We start from the raw sequence: 16540 nt of genomic DNA, 5'->3' as shown, positions 1-16540 counted from the left end.
AAATGTTTCTTGAGCACCAAATCAGCATATTAGAATGATTGATGAAGGATCATGTGACACTGAAGACTGGAGTAATGGGATTACATTACTGGAGTAATGTATACGCTCTATCTACTCAGTAAAATTGTGGCAACAGATTACAAGCAATATTATTAATTAAATTCAACATTTAAGAATTGAGTTAGAATTAATCAAATTAATTCCTTAAAAGTCAACCATTTAAAATGTGTAAAATTAGCAAACACCATTACAAAAACCACATAAAAAACAAAGAGTCAAACTGGACAACTAAATGGAACACTGATCACCATAATGATGACCAAACTTTTTCAATAAAATCAACATCAACATCTAAACCTCTCTTAATTCATGTGTTTCTCTTTCCTTCAGTGATTCTACTTGTTATCATCAGGTGTCTTCAATGTTGGCAATAAAAAATAAAGAGTTCTTAATTCATCTTTGACGTCTGTCTGTTATTCAGATTTTTTTTCCGATATTTTTTCTTTTTTTCTTTTAAATGGTTGACATTTAAGGAATTAATTTGATTAATTCAAACTCAATTCTATTTGTTGAATTTAATTAATAATATTGCTTGTAATCTGTTGCCAAAATTTTATGGAGTAGATATAGCGTATTACTTTTTACAATGTATTATTTATATACTGTTTATAGATGGATGGATGGATAGATAGATAGATAGATAGATAGATAGATAGATAGATGTTTGTTTATAATGTAATATACTGCATTTTGTTCACTATCCAGTCCAACTCATCCATTCAAAAATATATAATAATAATAATGAATTATATTTGTCAACATAAATGGGTATAATTGGTAGTGTATATATGCAAGTCATTGTTTATAATGTGTCTTATGCTCAGGTACCTAGGACAATTGACTATTCAGCCCAACCCTGGTAAGTCTAAATGTTTAACCACATTTACTCCCAATATCCACATGACACAAAAATAACCTGCATGACTACATGTGCTGAGCGCTGTTGTTTTGGTTTCAACCACATGCATGTTGGCTTGTGCGAGCAGGTTCGCCGGGCCCATAGAGAGGCACCACGCGGAGTCCGAGCTCATGGAGAGAGCGAACAGCACCTACCTGGTGCGATACAGGAGCCGGGAGAACAGAGAGTATGCCATCAGCATCAAGTACGACTAGCTATTATACCACTTCATATATTGGAGCAAGTGTGTTTTTATTGCGCATAAAATTGGCATGACGGATGGTCGATGAGGTTCTTGCAGGAACATCCTTTTGCTTAGTTTTCTTCATGCATTTCCCTCCATGCAACCCAATACATTATGCATCACGGAATTTGCATACAGCTCATTGTGTAGCATGGTTGTGGTCAGTGAGTTATCACACCACATGCTCGGTGTGGGCTTTATTACCTCAGAACATTTTATAGTTGCTTGTCTCATTATTAAACCAATCACAGGGTCTCTGTCAAAACATTTTATCCTCTTTATGTGGGGCTTTAGGTCCCGTGGGTGTATTGACCTGTGGTCAGAAACTGACAGCACTATTCCATATCCTTATGTTAAAGGAAGTTGTCCACAACACGCTTACATTTAAAGTTTAAAGGTATTGTGGTTTTTCTATAGCTGGTCCAAGGTCATGGAATAACTTGCCACTGGACATTACATATTCTCCTGCTCATGACATCTTTAGATCCAGTATTAAAGGGATAGTTCACCCAAAAATGAAAATCATTTACTCACCCTCATGTCCTTTTTTGGGTGATTTTTCACTCATCTTAGGTGTTAAAAGCATTTTAATTGCACATTTAAAGCATTTATAGTATGCACTTGTTTTTAATGTGCCCCATAAATAAAAAGATATGACTTAGCTTAACATTTGTTTGTCAGCCCATTCCCAGGGAAAACTCCCTTGAGATGGCTGACATTGTGGATTTGGAAGTACTGACAATCCTGGATTGGTGACAATGATTCTCTGCCATCTGCAGGTACAACAACGATGTGAAGCACATTAAGATCCTTACTAAGGAGGGCTGCTTCTACATTGCTGAAAGCAGGACATTCAAGACTGTATTAGTAAGTGGGTTTGAGTTGCACAGAAGCAATGGTCTTCATCAGCATTTGCTCTATTTATCATAACCGTATGAATACATATGTAGGGTGCTATAATTCAGTGTCGCTATCTGTGCTGCAGAGACCTGAGCTTTTTTTATCGGAAAGCCAGAACATTTGCTGATCTGCATATTCCTGTATTTCATTAGCATAATTAATAACATGGGTCCAGCTATTAATCCATTTGAGTCACCAATACTACTGCAATCTTGTTTTAGATGGTTTTAAAATGACAAAGTTTTCCCTTATAAAAAAATTCTGTGGTGACAGCATGTTACAAGGATGGTAAAGCTTTGATGTATATAATAGTACTGAAAGATTAACAATTCATATATCATGGTACTCCAAGGCATGTAAAATAATACATAGTATTATCAGAGTACACATCTATAAAACGATATACGTATTGATATAGATCATTTTAACTGTGAGCATTTATAAGCAATTGTAGCTGTTCCACTAAGATAAAAGACAGGGAAGACATAAATAAAAATAATGAAAATGAAACACAAAAAAAGATTTTTACGTACATGGATTTGACCATTAACCGAAATCAGAGAACCGTGAACATGCGGATGTGTTGTTAAATTTTTTAAATATTAGCTTAAAGCCGCAGTCCGTCAGTTTTGCCTCTTTGTCGCAATCTCTGTTTGAAACCTGCATTTGCAGTTATTTGCGAAATTATCATTTTTACGTGGGTTGTGCATTGGCACGGCTCCTCAGCGCAGATGAATCTAATGTTTGCTGTTAGTCACCACATCGGTGTGGATACTGTACTTCGGAATCACAGATTTTACGTCTTGGAAGTATGACCAAAATAAGAATTTTCACAGGAAAATGTCATCTGAACAAGTAAGTAACAAATCTGCCACTTTTGTTCTGACCAACTGAGAAAAAAAGCATTACAATAAATCACACTAACAATTATGAATAAATCGAATGATCGCTTAGCTCGGATCACGTCAAACCGTGCAAATTATTATTATTATTATACTTTGTTCTCAAATTGTTAATGTTAACAACATCAGCATTGGGTGACTATGTGTTTTTAGTGTGTATTAGCGTTATCTGTAGATTTCAATTTCTGTAGCCACTAGCCACTCCACAGTCCAAAGTCTTTTGCTTTTGACTACGGGTGAATCTCCAGGTGTCACTGATGATTGTCATTTGGACCTTTCTGGATTACAATCCGCCATCAAAATTTAAGTTTTATTTTTCCAGCTGCTGTGAGAAAATGCTATAAATGATCCACCACCTGCAGACTCTTTTATGTAAACAGATGTGACGTAATGACGCAAAGACGAATGGTGGCATGCTCGAATTTCTTGCAGAAACCCACCTCTTATTAGAAAACATTATTACAATCTTACCATTGTGAATCAGGCTAAGGTAAGGAGATAGTTTTGAACACTGGCTGGTTATGTACTTGCTCAGAAATTGATTTAGGATCATTTTTAACCAAAAAAAAAGTTACTGCAGAGATTGCAGCTTTTAAATCTCAAGGGGTACTTAAAAAAGTAAATATTTTAGCTGGCAAAAAATTTGAGAATGCCTATAATGAGCTTTTATACTTGTGATGTTTCTTTCCAGGAACTGGTTGAATATTACAAACAGCACTCTTTGAAAGAGGGTTTCCGTACACTGGACACGACTCTGCAGATGCCGTATAAGGAGCTCAGTAGTGGACTCAGAACTGTTGGTTAGTATCTACATCTCCTTCAGATTAACTTCAGATTATATGATGACATTAGTCTCTTAGCCTTGTTCACACTGACAGCGACTTGCAGTTATGAAGTGACCAGAATTATTTTTCAGTTATATATATATAACAATTGACTTGAGAACATTGGGAGAAGTCTAACTTTTTGCAGATGCGAAAAAAGTTGGCAACTACTAATGGAACAAAAAAAAAAAAATCCACAAAAATATTAAGCTGCACGATAATAAGAAATGTTTCTTGAGCAGCAAATCAGCATATTAGAGTAATGATGCTGAAAATTCAGCTTTGCCATCACAGAAAGAAATTACATTTTAAAATATATTCAAATAGAAGGCAGTTATTTAAAATTGTAATAATATTTCACAAATGTACTGTTTTTACTGTATTTTTGATCAAATAAATGTAGCCATGGTAAGCATAAGAGACTTCTTTTAAAAACCAAAATTACCGACCCCAAACTTTTGAATGGTAGTGTATTACTGTGAGCGACTTCACTGTTCTGCGATTAACCTTTGCACATGTACAGAAAAGTAATTAAAATAATATAAAAAATATATTATTTATACATTTCCAATTACAAAGAGATTTAATTAAAGAAATTGCCTCATTCAAAGTACGATTGATTAATGCATTGACAATAATCTCATGATATGATGCATTACTATAAGCATTGCTGTAATTTATATACAAACATACAAAATCGTTCCCCTGCAGAACGCAAAAACTGATTTGTTGCCACAATATAAAGATATCTTCTTTGTCAGAGAGTTACGGCCAGTTACGCAATAACACTTTGTGCATCCAGCAACAGTAGCCAACAGTACAGCGACCTGTCGACCTCCAGCGATTAAAATCACCGTCAGTGTGAACGGGTCTTCAGACAGGTCCTTTTTTAATGCCAGGAGGCATAGCTTGCGCTCAGGATGTATTTTTATCTAGAGACTTACGTATGTGTCCGGACACCTCTCTGACTCTTTTGATTAAAAATAAATGTTGGACACTTGACATTCTGGTCGTTGGGTGAAAATATAAAGTGTGCATGCACACGTGTTGCTTTCATGGGAAAAAACATGCGTCTTTACTCCAGCTCTCATTGCCCAAGATGGCTTCTCAAAGAGACAGACCGATGCTGTGAAGCGAGCCGTACCCACTCGGCACCTGGCAGCAGGAAAAAGGCTGTTTGTGTCTGCTGCAGGCGACGTGGCGAGAGAGAGGACTCGGCTAAACAAGACGCCGGCGTTGCACTCAAGTAGCACAGGCAATCTCCCTGACACGACATGACAGTTTGGTTTGAGTTACAGGAAAAAGCCATGATGGATGCTAAGCTTCCTCTCACCTGTAGGGACTTGGCTGTTTTTCTTTCTTGTAGCTGAGAGAAAAAACAGTCCCTGCACCGAGAAATGAAAGGGCAGCTAGTGGAGACATGGAAAGTCAGCTTTATTGAACAGAGACAGATGTGTCACGTAGAAAAAGGCTTAGCGAAGAGTACAGATCTGTTGATAGAAAGAACGGGATAGTGGGGATTGTGAGTTAGGGATTTCGCTGTTCTATTTGTCCTTTTTTTCTCAGCATCCTCGGCTTGTTAGAGGTTTTTATACTCAACTGCCACTCTCTGTAACGCATCCTTTCACAAACCGCAGCAGAAAATCCAGGCCCTTGATGCATCCTGGGACATCGCTCTCGCTGATGTGCCCCAAACCAAAACACATACGCCAACAGATCAGTCGGCGTGTGGGCGCTGACATATCTGCAGGCGCCAAGTGTTTGGTAAACATGTTGAACACAGAGCGAGATATCAGGGTTGGGTTTGATAAGCTAATGTGAGAAAAGTTATTTGCAATACAGATATCGCATCGGTTTCAATTCTGCATAGATATCGAACGTGTGGTTAGCTGCACGATTTCTGAAATGATTTCTGAGAGACAGTGTGACAGGAAAAAGTAGCTGGCTCATCATCCACTGCTTTGTTCCCCCCAGAGGAGATGCAAAGCAGGAAGGCAAACATATTGTGGATCTGACGTTTGCTAGTTTACATATTAGAAAGTCCTGGATGCTCAGATGGGCGTTCAGATGGTAACAGGACTCTGTGCTCTGTATGAACGCTATCACAGCTGCGTCAGTGACAGGGCCAGGAGCACACACTTGGCAAAAGCTATCAGAACACCTAGAGAGAAAAAAAAACATCTTGAAAATTATAAGAATGGGTTGCCCATGAAATTCCAAACCTGTGACTTTTTCTTCTGTTTTTTATCAAGATCCCAACCACTCCTGTCCCGATAGTGTAAGTAATCCATAAACGTAGTCAATATGGCTGAAGTAGTCCAAATTTTGGTCTTTTCTGTGATCATTTACTCACTCAAATGTCATTCCAAACCACTCTGATCTTCTTCTGTGAAACATGAAAGTAGATGTTTTGAGAAATGTCTCAAATGTCTCAATTTCGTTTGTAAAAATTTTGTAAAAAGTTTGTAAAATGTACTTCTCAAATTAATAACAATAAAAATAACAATAATAATAATGCAATTTATTAAAACATGACAACCAATATATATGTTATTCCATAATTTATACAGTATAAAGGTATAAATTTATAAAGTATAAAAAAATGCAATGTTTTGTTGTAAGTTATATTTTCATTTGATTGCATTTTAAAGTTGCATTACATTGATCAAGGTCAAAATCAAGTTCAAAATGTTTTTTGAGCTCCAAAGTAGCATATTACATTGTAAAAAAAAATTAAATTGTTTATGTGTCATGAAATCTTTTCATTAGACATCATACATTTGTATTAAATAATCAAATAAAATCCAGAAAAAATAAAATTGAAAACAGAATTTGGGGGAAAAAAATAAAACAGATTTCACGTCATAGTGAAAAGGTTGCTTACTCTGTGGAGTTTACTAAACAAACAAGTTATGTTTCCGTTCGTTCTTGACGTCTAACGAACATGTGGAATGCTTTCCTTCCCCAATTATGGTGAAATTAATATCATGATAAATATTGGATCAAATCGTAACAGACATTTGTCTAAACATTTTGTGAATTTCTCAAGACTTGCATTTTTCAAGGAGGGTGTTCATTTGCCTGGTGCTGTGTGGAGTTCTTTATCAGCTTGTTTATGTTTGTTTTGTTGAAAATGTTTCTGGGTTTTTCTGTTCTTATTTTCTTCACTCTGCTTCGGCTTGGATCTTAAGCTCCAGTGCTCTGTGGGCTTTCCGTTTTGAGTCCCACCAGCTACAGTTTTGTTCCTCCCTCCCCCTCACCCTTCTGGTCAGGTACAGCTATCAGCCACCTGTCTTATTCATTTCCCCCTCAAGCCATTTCAGTCTTTTCTCCCTGTGTTTGCTTCAGTTCTCTGTAGTGTATGTGTGTTTTCTGAGAGCTGTGGAGAGAGTCTGTATCGACATTTTGTGTGTGAAAATGTCTGAGTATGATGCAATGCCATTTGTGACCGTTTTTGCTCCAAATCTCCAATCATCTTGTTGCATGTTCACACATTTTGTCCTACTTGGCCTGTCTTGTGAAAACATTTGTATCTCTAACTTTTCTCCTTTTTCTAACAACTTGTTTTTGTCTTATATCCCCCTCTCCCTCAGTTTTGACCCCGAGAGTGCTTGGCATTGCACTGGCACGATATGATTTCAGCTCCAGGGATACTCGGGAACTCTGTCTGCAGGTGGGCGACCTGGTGAAGATCTATATCAAGTGTACCAATGGATGGTGGAAGGGTGAAGTCAATGGCCGGGTAAGGGAAAATACTCTTATACACCTTTATTTACTTAAAGGTGCAGTAAGTGATTTCTGAGAAACATTGTTGAAGGTGGATCGGAGAGTGAGCAAGAGGGAGATTTAAAGAAAGACTGTAGAAAGAGAGATGGCTGAGAGACATTACAAAACAGGAATATAAGAAAATATACAGTCAGAGGAATTTAATTGGAAGAAGAAGGGTTATGATTAGGAAAAAGCTTTAGGACCCTCGTTATTATTAGAAAAGCTTTCCAGCTCTGGAGAGACCTAAGCGGGAATGCCTGAAAATGGACGCAAAGTTGCTTTGTTTCTGCTCCATACATGAGAAACATTGGTTTTGCTATGTTTCACAGAACCAAAACGTGCTGTTGTTGTAATGTTAGCTATGAAACAGGATAGTTTTGAGTGTCATTGTTTGTCTGGAGCTGGTGTGCTGCTTTCGACTAACAATAAGCTCTTGCTTGTATATACTCTTGTATACTGTATGTTAGGGCTGGGCGATATGGCAAAAAAATAAAATCTCGATTTTTTAGAACGATTGACCGATTCACAATTTCGATTTATTTTATTATATTTTTTAACTGTTTAACTAGTCACCTTAACTTAACTACAATATGATTTAAGTAACATTCTCTTTATTAACAATCTGGTTAAAAAAAAAGTTCCACTCCAAGTGCACCACACATGAAGTGATCAACATGGTGTAAATGTAAAACAATTTGTTAAATATCTTTGCAGAAATATGTCTGAAATAATATGAAGACTTATCTTAAACACATCCTACTCAGAAATAATATAAAATAAGAAAATGCTAAATATTTCTTAGCCAAAAATAGCAATAAATAATACCAGTAATAGGCTATTAACAGCAAATGCGTTGTAAATACAGAAAACAACAGCAGCTTTCAGCCTGTCACCATCATGCAAACATGAAATATCAAACAGATTTACAGTTGTTTGCATTCCATTGCGCTATTTGTACTATTGTTTTTATGTTTGGCGGACATGTTTAGGTGTTGCACTTGTCTCGCGTCTTTTGCAGCGTCTCACCCATGAAACGGCATTCTAAAAAATAATAAAATCGAGGCAAAACATAAATTCGAATTAATCGGAAAAATCGGAAAAACCGCCCAGCCCTACTGTATGTTCATTTTTTGTTCTTCCATGTCGTTCACTCATCATCTTCGCTTTGTTTTTCTTGAAGCATTATTTTGCTTGACTTCAGCTATGATAAAGAGACATCCACTCTTGCGTTGTGTGTTTGTGCATTTTGGGGGCAGAACAATGAAGGGAGGGGTGTGTTTGTTTGGGTTGATTTTAAATATCAACAGTGTTTCTCAGAAATCACTTGTTGCACCTTTAAAAGCACCAAAACCACTTGTACACTGCTTTAGTACTGGTGCTTCCTATTTTCAGCTTTTTTTCTCTGAACTTGCACATCATGAAACTGAACTCCTGCCCTTCCATGTGAATCACAGTTCATGGTTGCTCAAAAGGGAACTGCTAGGCACACAGCAGCAAAAAAGTTTGTCAGAGTGTTAAATACGGCTTTACTGAACAGCAGCAGAATTATATAATCAGCATAGTTTAGAATCGTAATATAGGCCATTGATGAGTTGTCAGACAGAATTTTAATAATGTGTAATATTGTTGTCAAAAGTACTGACTTCAATACCAAGTCGATACTGAAATTTTAAAAATGTGAGCGCTGTTGAGTGGATTTGTAAACACCTCTAATTGGCCATTGTGTTCACGCACTCATCAGATATGTCTGTGATTGGCTACAATGATCAACGCTTCAAAAACATGTTGTAAATAGACATCAATGACACTCTTCACAGAATGCTTACACAGATACACATGGGAGCGTTTGAAAGCAGGCGTCTATCAATGGAAGTGTCACATTTTTAAAATTCCACTATCGACTTGGTATCGAAATCGGTACCTTTGACAACACTAATGTGTAATACTGTAAGAATGTTCAAGATAGTTTGATACCTATTGTATTTACTTATGTCAAATATCAAATTGAACCTTGCTGTAAAGAGAGTTGCTGTATTCTGTTATACAGTAGTTACACATTTAAAAAATTTAGATTTCTGATTTATTGTCAGTTATATAATTTAATAATATAATATTCTTATTTTCTAATATATGTACACTACTGTTCAAAAGTTTGGGGTCAGCAAGATTTTTTTTTTAATAGATTTTTTGTGAATACTAGACAATATGCATTAAATTGATCAAAAATTGAAAAGTAAAGGCATTTATAATGTTACAGATAAATGCTGTTCTTTTGAACTTTATATTCATCAAATAATCCTGAAAAAAGGTATCACTGTTTCAAATAATAAACAGCACAACTGTTTTCAACATTTATCAAAATAATTATTTCTTGAGCAGCAATTCAGAATATTAGAATGATTTCTGAAGGATCATGTGACACTGTAGACTGGACTAATGGCTGCAGAAAAAAAATCCTACCGACTTCAAACTTTTGATTGACAGTGTATATAATATTTTTATTTTAGAATAATATAATATTTTATATTTTTTAATTATATTTTAACTAATTTATCCATATTAATTATGAAATAGATTAATGAATACAGTCATGAATCCCAAACATAGTCTGTGTTTGGGCTCTATTGATTGCTATATTTTGTGGTTTTAAACAGCTTTCAGCAGGACCCATGTTAAAGGTAAAAGCATTTTGCAAACGTATCCCAGTTCTGAAACAGACAGAGCGAATTAAATTTTGGTTTGGACACAAGCGAATAGCATAGCAATATAGAGGTGAGACAACGTGATTGACATCTGAAAATGAAATTAGAGTTCAGCCCTGCATTTCTATGCAATATAGCACATCTTGACTCTCCAAGACACCTGAATCATTCCTCAATCCTTTTTAGATTCACTTTCTTTCATTTCATATGCTCGAGTGCATTAACGAGAGAGATGATTAACTGGAGGTGATGACAGAATGACTTTTAATGATTCTTCTGCATGTCATTATCAGATCTGACCCACAAGAGCTCTCAAACTAGTCACCGAAGATGAAGAGATATGCTCTTTTAGTATTAAGTAATGTTTATGGATGCTGTTAATATCACAGGTGGGATGGTTCCCTTCAACCTATGTGGAGGAAGAGGAGTGACCAGCACAGGAAGTCATCCTCACTATGCTGTGACAGTGATAAGCCACCTGTTGGCGTTGGACAAGAATTGTAATAGTGAACAATGCACAGCAATTATCAACCTCATCTAATGGGATCCGGTGGACTGTGGTTGAGACCTGCAGCGTGATGCATCTGAGGCCCCGTCAGCTTTGACTGTTTAATTAGTTATGAACGTCCCTCGCTGCTCCACATTCAGTCCAGACATCTTTTTCTCTCACTCTTTCCCTCCCTCTCACCCTGTCACCTCCTGAAATCTTCACACAGGGCCTGGGGCCCCCCTCTCTCTGCCTGTTTAAAATTTAAACTCCATTTCTGTGCTATGCCGGACCTCCCATAAACTCAGGAGTGGCACGCAGAGAGAAAAGCCCTGAGCTGGCCGTTTTTTTCCCTCCACTCGGCGACCTTTACGCGGTGCTTTCAGCTCACCTTGTGCTATAATTGATGATTTCATCCACCCGTCTGACTCTGCAAAGTTTGGCTGGGGCGAGATGCTGTCACGAAGCCTTCCTCCCTGCCTTCTCCTCTTCAGCCCTGATAACACTTAGCAGCAGTGCTCTCTCAGTGCGCTCGGGGCGCTGCGCGGTGACAGGAGGCCTGCCGTTCAGTGCGATATCCATCTCAGCCGGCCTGACGCACTGCACTGTGATCAGTCATCGCTCTGTCTGTTTCTGAACCTCAGGTGCTCCCAAGCAGAATGTTGGCACTGATTTTGGACTTGAGTCAATTCCTTCTCTTTTCATGCAACGGAAAGACTAGTTAACATAACAGCGTTTGCAATAGGGACTGAGGCTAGACACTGCAAAAAATGGAAGTATGAAATAAAAATACTGCCAATGGAAGAGGACAAAATGCACTACCTTTTTTAAAGTTTGGGGTTAGTAAGGTTTACTTTTATATAATACATAAATAATACCTTTTATTCAGAAAGGATGCAAGTGACAGTAAAGACATTTGTAATTTAAAAAAATTTCTACTTAGAACAATTCTGAAAGGGTTAGTTCACCCACGTCATAAGTGTTTCGAAATTTCAATAGCTCACCTGACTTTGGCAGTTTGATATGCGCTCCGAACCACTGATTCGAAACAAAAGATTCGTAAAGCTTCGAAGCTTCATGAAGCAGTGTTTTGAAATCGCCCATCACTAGATATTGTTAAATAAAGTTGCTTTTTTTTTTTTTTTTTTTGCCACACAAAAAGTATATAATATTATAGTTATAATATTAAAGTTGAACCACTGTAGTCACATGAACTGTTTTAAATATGTTTTTAGTAGCTTTCTGGGCATTGAAAAAGGAAATGATCTTGCTGGCAATACAGTCCTTACTGAGCCATCGGATTTTATCAAAAATATCTTAATTTGTGTTCTGAAGATGAACGAAGGTCTCACGGGTGTGGAACGACATGAGGGTGAGTAATAAATGACATAATTTTAATTTTTGGGTGAACTAACCCTTTAAGCTTTCTATTCATCAATGAAAGAGTAAGATTGAATTTTTATATAAGGTGTCGTGCTGTGATTGGCTAGATCTAATTTTTTAACAATGAATGACGTGGCATTAGAGTCTTCCTGGTAGAACCTACGCCGAAACTTCCATATTTGTGATCAAATAAATGCAGACTTGTTGAGCATAAGAAACTTCTTTTAAAAACAAAAAATCTTACTCACCCCAAACTTTTGAACAGTTGTGTATATCCAAAGTACTTTCTCTGAAAAGGTCTTATATTGTGTCATTTGTCTTCTGAGGTAAGTTTATCTTGTTTTAAGGATGTTTAGATTTTTTTACTGGAAAACAGACAAAAACAAGGTTTCTCTGAGGACTGGCATCACAGATGAACTTTTGTTTAAAACATTTTTGTAAGTTCTGTGCAAGGGAAATTGTTCTCTAAATGGACAGACATTTTTTTTTACAAGCTGTTTTATATGCTAAAATCCAGGTCAAGTCTTTTCTCAGAAAACTATATTTACAGAAATGTCATTTTCACTGCTGTCGTAGATGTTGAAAAGATAATTGCAATCATACATCTGTTTCTTAATGCACCTAACAGTTCATGTTGTCTGGTTTTCATCAGAATGCATGTAAATTATGACTTGTTTCACACCGTTTAGCCAGTGAATTCTCTATAGCTGTATACAGGGTCCAAATGTAACTTTTTGCCACACTCGCTGATGGTGTGAGAAAATTTACTAGATTTTAAATTCTGAATGGCCATAAAACTATTTTGTATTACTTTTATTAAAATATTTTATACCCATTAAAGTGACATTATTCAGATGTTTTATTTTTTATTACATTATTTTCTCTCATATATACAGTAAGCTATAATATAATAGGGAATATTGTTGTAATCGGTAACCGTTATTTGTTTGTATCCCTTTATAAATCCCTTTAAACTACTTCCTTAATGACATCATCCTCTAGGAAGTGACATCATTTTGGAGGGAAAACAACAGTAAGTAAATAGGCTTGTTCGAGATGCATCGGCGCTGCGCAGACCGATTGGCATATGACATCAAAGTACCACGAGAGCGATTCAAAAGCATAAGGAGTCGTATGCTCTCCAAACGCTCTCGCGGTACTTTGATGTCATACGCCGATCGGTCTGCATGCATCTCCGATGCATCTCGAACAAGCCTAGTGTTAGCAATGGAATTTATGGCTTGTGTGATGTTTTGTGGGGTGTGATAATATCAACATTTTTAACAAAGATGGTTAAAAAATCTAAATTATCTTCAAGTTGACAACCTAATGTAAGTTAACTCTCAATTTAAGCAATGACTAACTTTAGCTCTTTATCTCCATCCTTTTAAGAATTACAATAAACTTATCATTGTTTAAATAATCAAGAAATTATTGATGAAGTTTAAATGGCAGAGCTTAAGCAAAGTACATTTATGCCTATTCTTTTATTATAATCTGTATTTTTTTATAGACATTTTTGTTTTTAAATTGCAAAAGGTAGTACAACATAACCAAGTAAAGCATGCCATTTCTCCTAAATATCTACAAATGTTGTAACTGGGCTTTTATTTTCATGTCATATGTTTTTTTTTTCCTCAATATGTTTCCAAACAAACTGTTTGGGGGATATGTTAAATTATTTTATGTTCTTTTTCAGAATTTCAGTGTACTTGTCACAAATTCCCAGTAAAGCTCTTAAATCATCTTAGGACAGTAGGAGCTGAGTAGGAACCGTAGTGGAGATTTAACCTGAGGCATGTTGAGAAAGAGCCATGAGGGCCGTGGTGCAGTGCAGCAGTGATTGATGGCCAGCCTTGTTTGCCAGAGGATGGAAGCAGGTCTATCTCTCTCCACTTCTGAAAGCTGTGAACTGACAGCAGGAGACTTCAGAGGAAAAGGAAGATAGAGAGAGAGAGAGAGAGAGAGAGAGAGAGAGAGAGCATCCCTCAATCCTGACCTGAAAGTGTCACCTCTTGGTGTTGAATAAGAGACAGGAATGGGTGAAGAGTTATGTGTTATATGGGTGTGACTTACCTCACCACACTGTCTTTACCAATTCAGCAACTGTAGATGGGGAGAGTGGGAGGGAAACTCAATAAAGCCCTGTACTATATGTCTGATAGGAAGGACTGAGATTGAGCGCCTCAAGGACTTCATCAGCACTATTGAGTAATTAAACACTTGCAGATCAAAGCTGTTGAAGGGAATAAACCCTGAGTGGACCACAATGAATCCCCCCCGATCCAACCTTGGAGTGAGTTAGGACGGGTGTCCTCATGCACTCACTGCCCCTTTGGGCTTTGCACTTTGTAATACACTTGAGTTTTTGCAGTAACAAACCTCAGTACTCAAGGGGTTCTGAGTACTAACATATTCAACTGTTGCTCCTCTGAAGTTGATTGCAGAAAAACATGTGTGTATAATAAAAAATAAAAGTGATAGTTAATAGTTTCTGACTAGCCAAGTCCTGCCCAAAAAGACAAACAATATAAGGATACAACTTCTACAGACGCTAGAAAATGGGATTTAATGATTTGTAGATTACATTTAATAGACTAAACTTTCATAAAAATATTTGTAATTAGTTTGTAAAAGGTTTCTTTAGTAATGTTTGGGCTCTGTTCATGTTGCATATACACCATTTTGACCACCACACATTGGTTTAATTGATTGGTTTAATTTCTCTTATCACTACAGTATTTTGTCTACTTTTGCTCCATTAATTAAAACAGTTATTAACAAACCAAAGCAGAATCATTTTGTCTCTGAACAACAAACATACAGTGGCATTGAATAAATCATAACTATTCAGCTGTGAATGATTTAATGACTCACTTGTCAACACCTACTGTACTGCCATAACAATGTAACCTGCAGAAAGAGTCACTGAAAAATCCAGAATGTGCAAACACAGACAAGCAGAAGGATATACAGTGAAAATTCCCAGGGGTGTGAACTAAATAACAGCCAATTATGTTTAAAGACAGGAACTAACTGCAACAATGTGAAGAAGTGTTTACATTCATTGTCATAACTTTTAAAAAATACATACAAATAATTTTCACACAATAAATATTCATGTTTTGTTTTTTCACTCTTTATTATCATAGTTTTGAAGTTGTAATAATTCATTTTTATAAATAATTCATAGTTTCCTTAGGCAATGATAAAACAAAATCAATACATAAAAGGCATTTGTAATGTAGCACAAACATGATGAAGGCATAATAAAGTTATTAAGACAAAGAAATCTATTCGTTTTAATAAAATAAGCCATACATTTATGAACAGTAAGCATTATTATTATTATTATTATTATTTAAAGCTGCAGTAAGTTTTGCCTCTTTGTCGCCATCTCTGTTTGAAACCTTCAATTGCAGTTGTTTGCGGAATTATTATCTTTACGTGGGTTAGTGCCTTGGCACGGCTCCTCAGCGCGGATAAATATGTTTGCTGTCAGTCACCGCACTGGTGTGGATACTGTACTTCGGAATCACAGATTGTAGTCTTGAAGTATGACCAAAGTAAGAATTTTCACTGGAAAATGTCATCTGAACAAGTAAGTAACATGTCTGCCACTTTTGTTCTCACCAACTGAGGGGAAAAGAAGCATTACAGTAAATCGCGCTGCCAATGGTGATTAAATGTAACGATCGCTTTGCTCGGATCACGTCAAACCTTGCAAATTATTATTATTATTATACTTTGTTCTCACATTGTTAATGTTAACAACATCAGCATTGCATGACTATGTGTATTTAATGTGTATTAGCGTTACCTGTAGATTTCAATTTCTGTACAGTCTAATCTCTAACGTTAATATGTCATACCATAGAATCCGCCAGCAAAATGATAAGTTTAATAATTGCAGCTGCTGTAAGAAAAGGCTATAAATGATCCGCCTCACATGCTATATAGCCTAGCTGGGACTCTTCTTAATGTAAACAGACGTGACGCAGTGACGCAATGATGCAAAGACCAACGGCGATATGCTCGAATTTCCCGCGGAAACCCACCAGTACCACCCGAATTATAAAACATTATCACAAGCTTACCGTTGTGAATCGGGCTAAGGTAAGGAGATAGTTTTGAACACTGACTGGTTATGTACTTGCTCAAAAATTGATTTTGGATCATTTTTAACCAAAAAAAAAGTTACGACAGCAGCTTTATTTAAATAACTATAATTGGTTAAATCATTTAAAGATTTTTTCATGTATTGTTTGCTGCGTACTGTCAATTCATCTCATCAGTTTATTAAGAAACAGTAAACACAAAACTTCAATTCTTCCCAGGCATTCTTCTATTGCACACTGTTAGCAGAACTTGA

General features: G+C 36.4%; 1 protein-coding gene across 5 annotated transcripts in view; it reads left to right on the top strand.

Annotated features, from left to right (window-relative positions):
* vav3b (vav 3 guanine nucleotide exchange factor b) overlaps nucleotides 1–13008 on the top strand; it is a 53707-nt gene extending 40699 nt beyond the window's left edge. For 3 of the 5 annotated variants that reach the window (XM_051911507.1, XM_051911500.1, XM_051911491.1), the window contains exons 22-28: nucleotides 885–919; nucleotides 1047–1163; nucleotides 1982–2069; nucleotides 3696–3804; nucleotides 7020–7100; nucleotides 7422–7570; nucleotides 10688–13008. In XM_051911507.1, the coding sequence (XP_051767467.1) occupies nucleotides 885–919; nucleotides 1047–1163; nucleotides 1982–2069; nucleotides 3696–3804; nucleotides 7020–7100; nucleotides 7422–7570; nucleotides 10688–10729 (621 nt within the window). In that variant the 3' untranslated portion in view covers nucleotides 10730–13008. The remainder of the gene's footprint in view (nucleotides 1–884; nucleotides 920–1046; nucleotides 1164–1981; nucleotides 2070–3695; nucleotides 3805–7019; nucleotides 7101–7421; nucleotides 7571–10687) is intronic. The other 2 variants (XM_051911516.1, XM_051911517.1) reach the window with 1 other exon arrangement.
* The last annotated feature ends 3532 nt before the right edge of the window (nucleotides 13009–16540 follow it).

Source organism: Ctenopharyngodon idella, chromosome 2, assembly GCF_019924925.1.
Source record: "Ctenopharyngodon idella isolate HZGC_01 chromosome 2, HZGC01, whole genome shotgun sequence".
Classification (NCBI taxonomy): Eukaryota; Metazoa; Chordata; class Actinopteri; order Cypriniformes; family Xenocyprididae; genus Ctenopharyngodon; species Ctenopharyngodon idella.
Note: the sequence above shows the minus strand (reverse complement) of the source record. Positions and strands in the feature narration are given on the sequence as shown.